The 2,519-nt window shown below is 65.9% G+C and overlaps 2 protein-coding genes across 16 annotated transcripts in view; both read left to right on the top strand.

Annotated features, from left to right (window-relative positions):
• The window catches only part of ELN (elastin), a 25,265-nt gene extending 24,487 nt beyond the window's left edge, over nucleotides 1-778 (top strand). For all 15 annotated transcript variants that reach the window (XM_014953383.1, XM_014953380.1, XM_014953375.1 and 12 more), the window contains one exon: nucleotides 88-778. In XM_014953383.1, the coding sequence (XP_014808869.1) occupies nucleotides 88-137 (50 nt within the window). In that variant the 3' untranslated portion in view covers nucleotides 138-778. The remainder of the gene's footprint in view (nucleotides 1-87) is intronic.
• A 1,116-nt stretch (nucleotides 779-1,894) lies between these two features.
• Nucleotides 1,895-2,519, top strand: part of LIMK1 (LIM domain kinase 1) — a 12,790-nt gene continuing 12,165 nt past the window's right edge. Inside the window, exon 1 of the mRNA XM_014953039.1 lies at nucleotides 1,895-1,946. Within this exon, the coding sequence (XP_014808525.1) occupies nucleotides 1,895-1,946 (52 nt within the window). The remainder of the gene's footprint in view (nucleotides 1,947-2,519) is intronic.

The raw sequence follows: 2,519 nt of genomic DNA, 5'->3' as shown, positions 1-2,519 counted from the left end.
CGGCTCCTGCCCCCCCCCTGCCCTTTCCCCCCCTGGGGGTTTGGGGGTGCAGGGGGGGGGTCATCCTCTGCCCCCCCCCCCCCCCAGGCGGCGTGGGCTGCGCACAAGGGAAGTACTGCGGGAGGAAGCGGAAGTAACCGCCCGCCGTCACTGATGACCTCATGAACTTTGGTGCTACTGCATGGTCCAGAATGTAAAACCCGAGCAAAGCTGAGACAAGCCCTCCCCCTCTCCCCAAAAACTCCGGACCCCCTCTCCTTCCTCCCCCCTTCTTCTACTTCTTCTTCTTCTTCGTGCCGGGGCCGTCCCCCGGCCCCACGTTCCCAGGAGGGACCCCAACGCCTCCGGCAGCGCCTGTCCCCGGCCAAGCCCCCCGTCCCGGCAGGGAGCGCGGAATAAACTGCGGGGAGCAGCCATCCCCCTTGGTGCTATCGCTCCCTGCGGGACCTGGGAGGGGGTGGGGGGGGTCTTGGGGTGTCACCCCCCCGCCCCAGCCCCAGAGCTGACTCCACGGAGGCGGGGAGGGAGGGATGAGGGGCACCTCACATTGGAGGGAGGGAGGGAAGAGGGTCCCGGTGGCTGGGGGGCTGCGTGGGGGGGGATGTCCCCGTCGCCTTGGGGCCCCCATCCAGTCCCCGCGCTCCCCCCGGCCCGGAGGGGGCCATGGGCGGGAGGGGCTCGGTCCCTTCATGTTACTCACTTTGCTATAACGGGGTGGGACGCCCTATACAGAGGGACTCGCTTCCGACAGACTAATAAAGGACAAGTTTTTAAAGGACTTTGGCTCCATCCCGTGTCCCTGTCCCTGTCCCCGTCCCCGTCCCCGCAGTGGTGACGGGTGGCTCTGCCCCATTGTCTTGTGCCCCTGGCTCTGCCCAAGCCTGGGGATGAGCTGTGTCCTTAGTCCGGGGATGCCATCTGCCCCACTGGGACACAGGGGTGGGCGAGGGGACAGCCTGGGGACCCGGGGGGATGCGCGTGCCCTGCCCCATTCTGACAGCCCAGGAACCCAGCGGGACAGCCGTGCCCTGACTGATGGTGATGAGAGGGATACCCATGTTGTGCCCCGTGGTGACAGCCTGGGGTGGAAGGGGACACCCATGTACTGCCCATGATGACTCCTGGGGTGCTTAGGGACACCCATTTTCTGTCCATAGTGTCACCCAGGGTAGATGGAGACACCTGTGTCCTGCTCACAGCAACACCCGAGGTGCCTGGGGACACCTGCACTTTGCCCACAGCAACAGTGGGGTAGCTGGGGACACCCGTGTCCTGCCCACGGCAACACCTGGGGTGGCTGGGGACATCTATGCCCTGGCCATGGTGACACCTGGGGTGGTTGGGGAGACCCGTGCCATCCTCCCCACAGTGACACCAAGGGTAGATGGGGACACCCATGCCATCCCCATGGCGAGACACGGGGTGGATGAAGACACCCATGTCCTCCCCATGGTGACATCCAGAGTAGATGGAGACACCCATGTCCTCCCCATGGTGACACCCAGAGTAGATGGAGACACCCACATCCTGCCCATGGCAATAGCCATGGGGAGATGGGGACGTCTGCGCCCTGTCCACAGTGGCAGCCCCAGTGACTGGGGACACATGTGTCCTGCCCACAGTGACACCAGGGGACATGACACCTATGCCATCCCCATGGCAACACTCGGGGTGGTTGGGAACACCTGTGTCCTGCCCTTGGTGACAGGAAGGGTGGTTGGGGACATCTGCCCCTTGCCCACAAGTGATGGCCTGGAGTAGATGGGGACACCTGAGGTAGATGGGAGCACCCATGTCCTCTCCATGGTGATAGCCATGGGGTGATGGGGACACCTGTGCCCTGCCCACAGTGACACCCAGGGTAGCTGGGGACACCCGTGCCATCCCCACAACGATGCCCGGGGTAGATGGAGACATTCGTGTCCTGCCCAGGGTGACAGCCTGGGGTAGCTGGGGACACCAGTGTCCTCCCCACGGTGACATCGGGGTAGATAGGGACACCCACATCCTCTCCACAGCGATAGCCATGGGGAGATGGGGACACCTGTTCCCTGCCCACAGTGACACCCGTGGTAGATGGGGACACGTGTGTCCTGCCCACAGTAACACCCGGGGTGGCTGGGGACACCAGTGTCCTCCCCACGGTGACACCTGGGGTACCTGGGGACACCCGTGAGCTGCCCACAGTAACACCCGGGGTGTCTGGGTCCCCACGGTGACACCTGGGGTACCTGGGGACACCCGTGAGCTGCCCATGGTGACACCTGGGATGGGTTGGGGACATCAGTGTCCTCCCCACGGTGACACCCGGGGTGGCTGGGGACACCCGTCGGGTGGCGCCATCGGGGGAGACGGGGACACCCGTGCCGTCCCCACGGTGACATCCGGGGTGGCTGGGGACACCCGCGTCCGCCCCACGGCGACATCGGGGGAGACGGGGACACCCGCGTCCGCCCCACGGCGATCCCCCGCGCCCCCCGCCCGGCCCCGCCCTCATCCCGTAGCCCCGCCCCTTCCCC

Source organism: Calidris pugnax, unplaced genomic scaffold, assembly GCF_001431845.1.
Source record: "Calidris pugnax isolate Ruff unplaced genomic scaffold, ASM143184v1 scaffold133, whole genome shotgun sequence".
NCBI lineage: Eukaryota > Metazoa > Chordata > Aves > Charadriiformes > Scolopacidae > Calidris > Calidris pugnax.
Note: the sequence above shows the minus strand (reverse complement) of the source record. Positions and strands in the feature narration are given on the sequence as shown.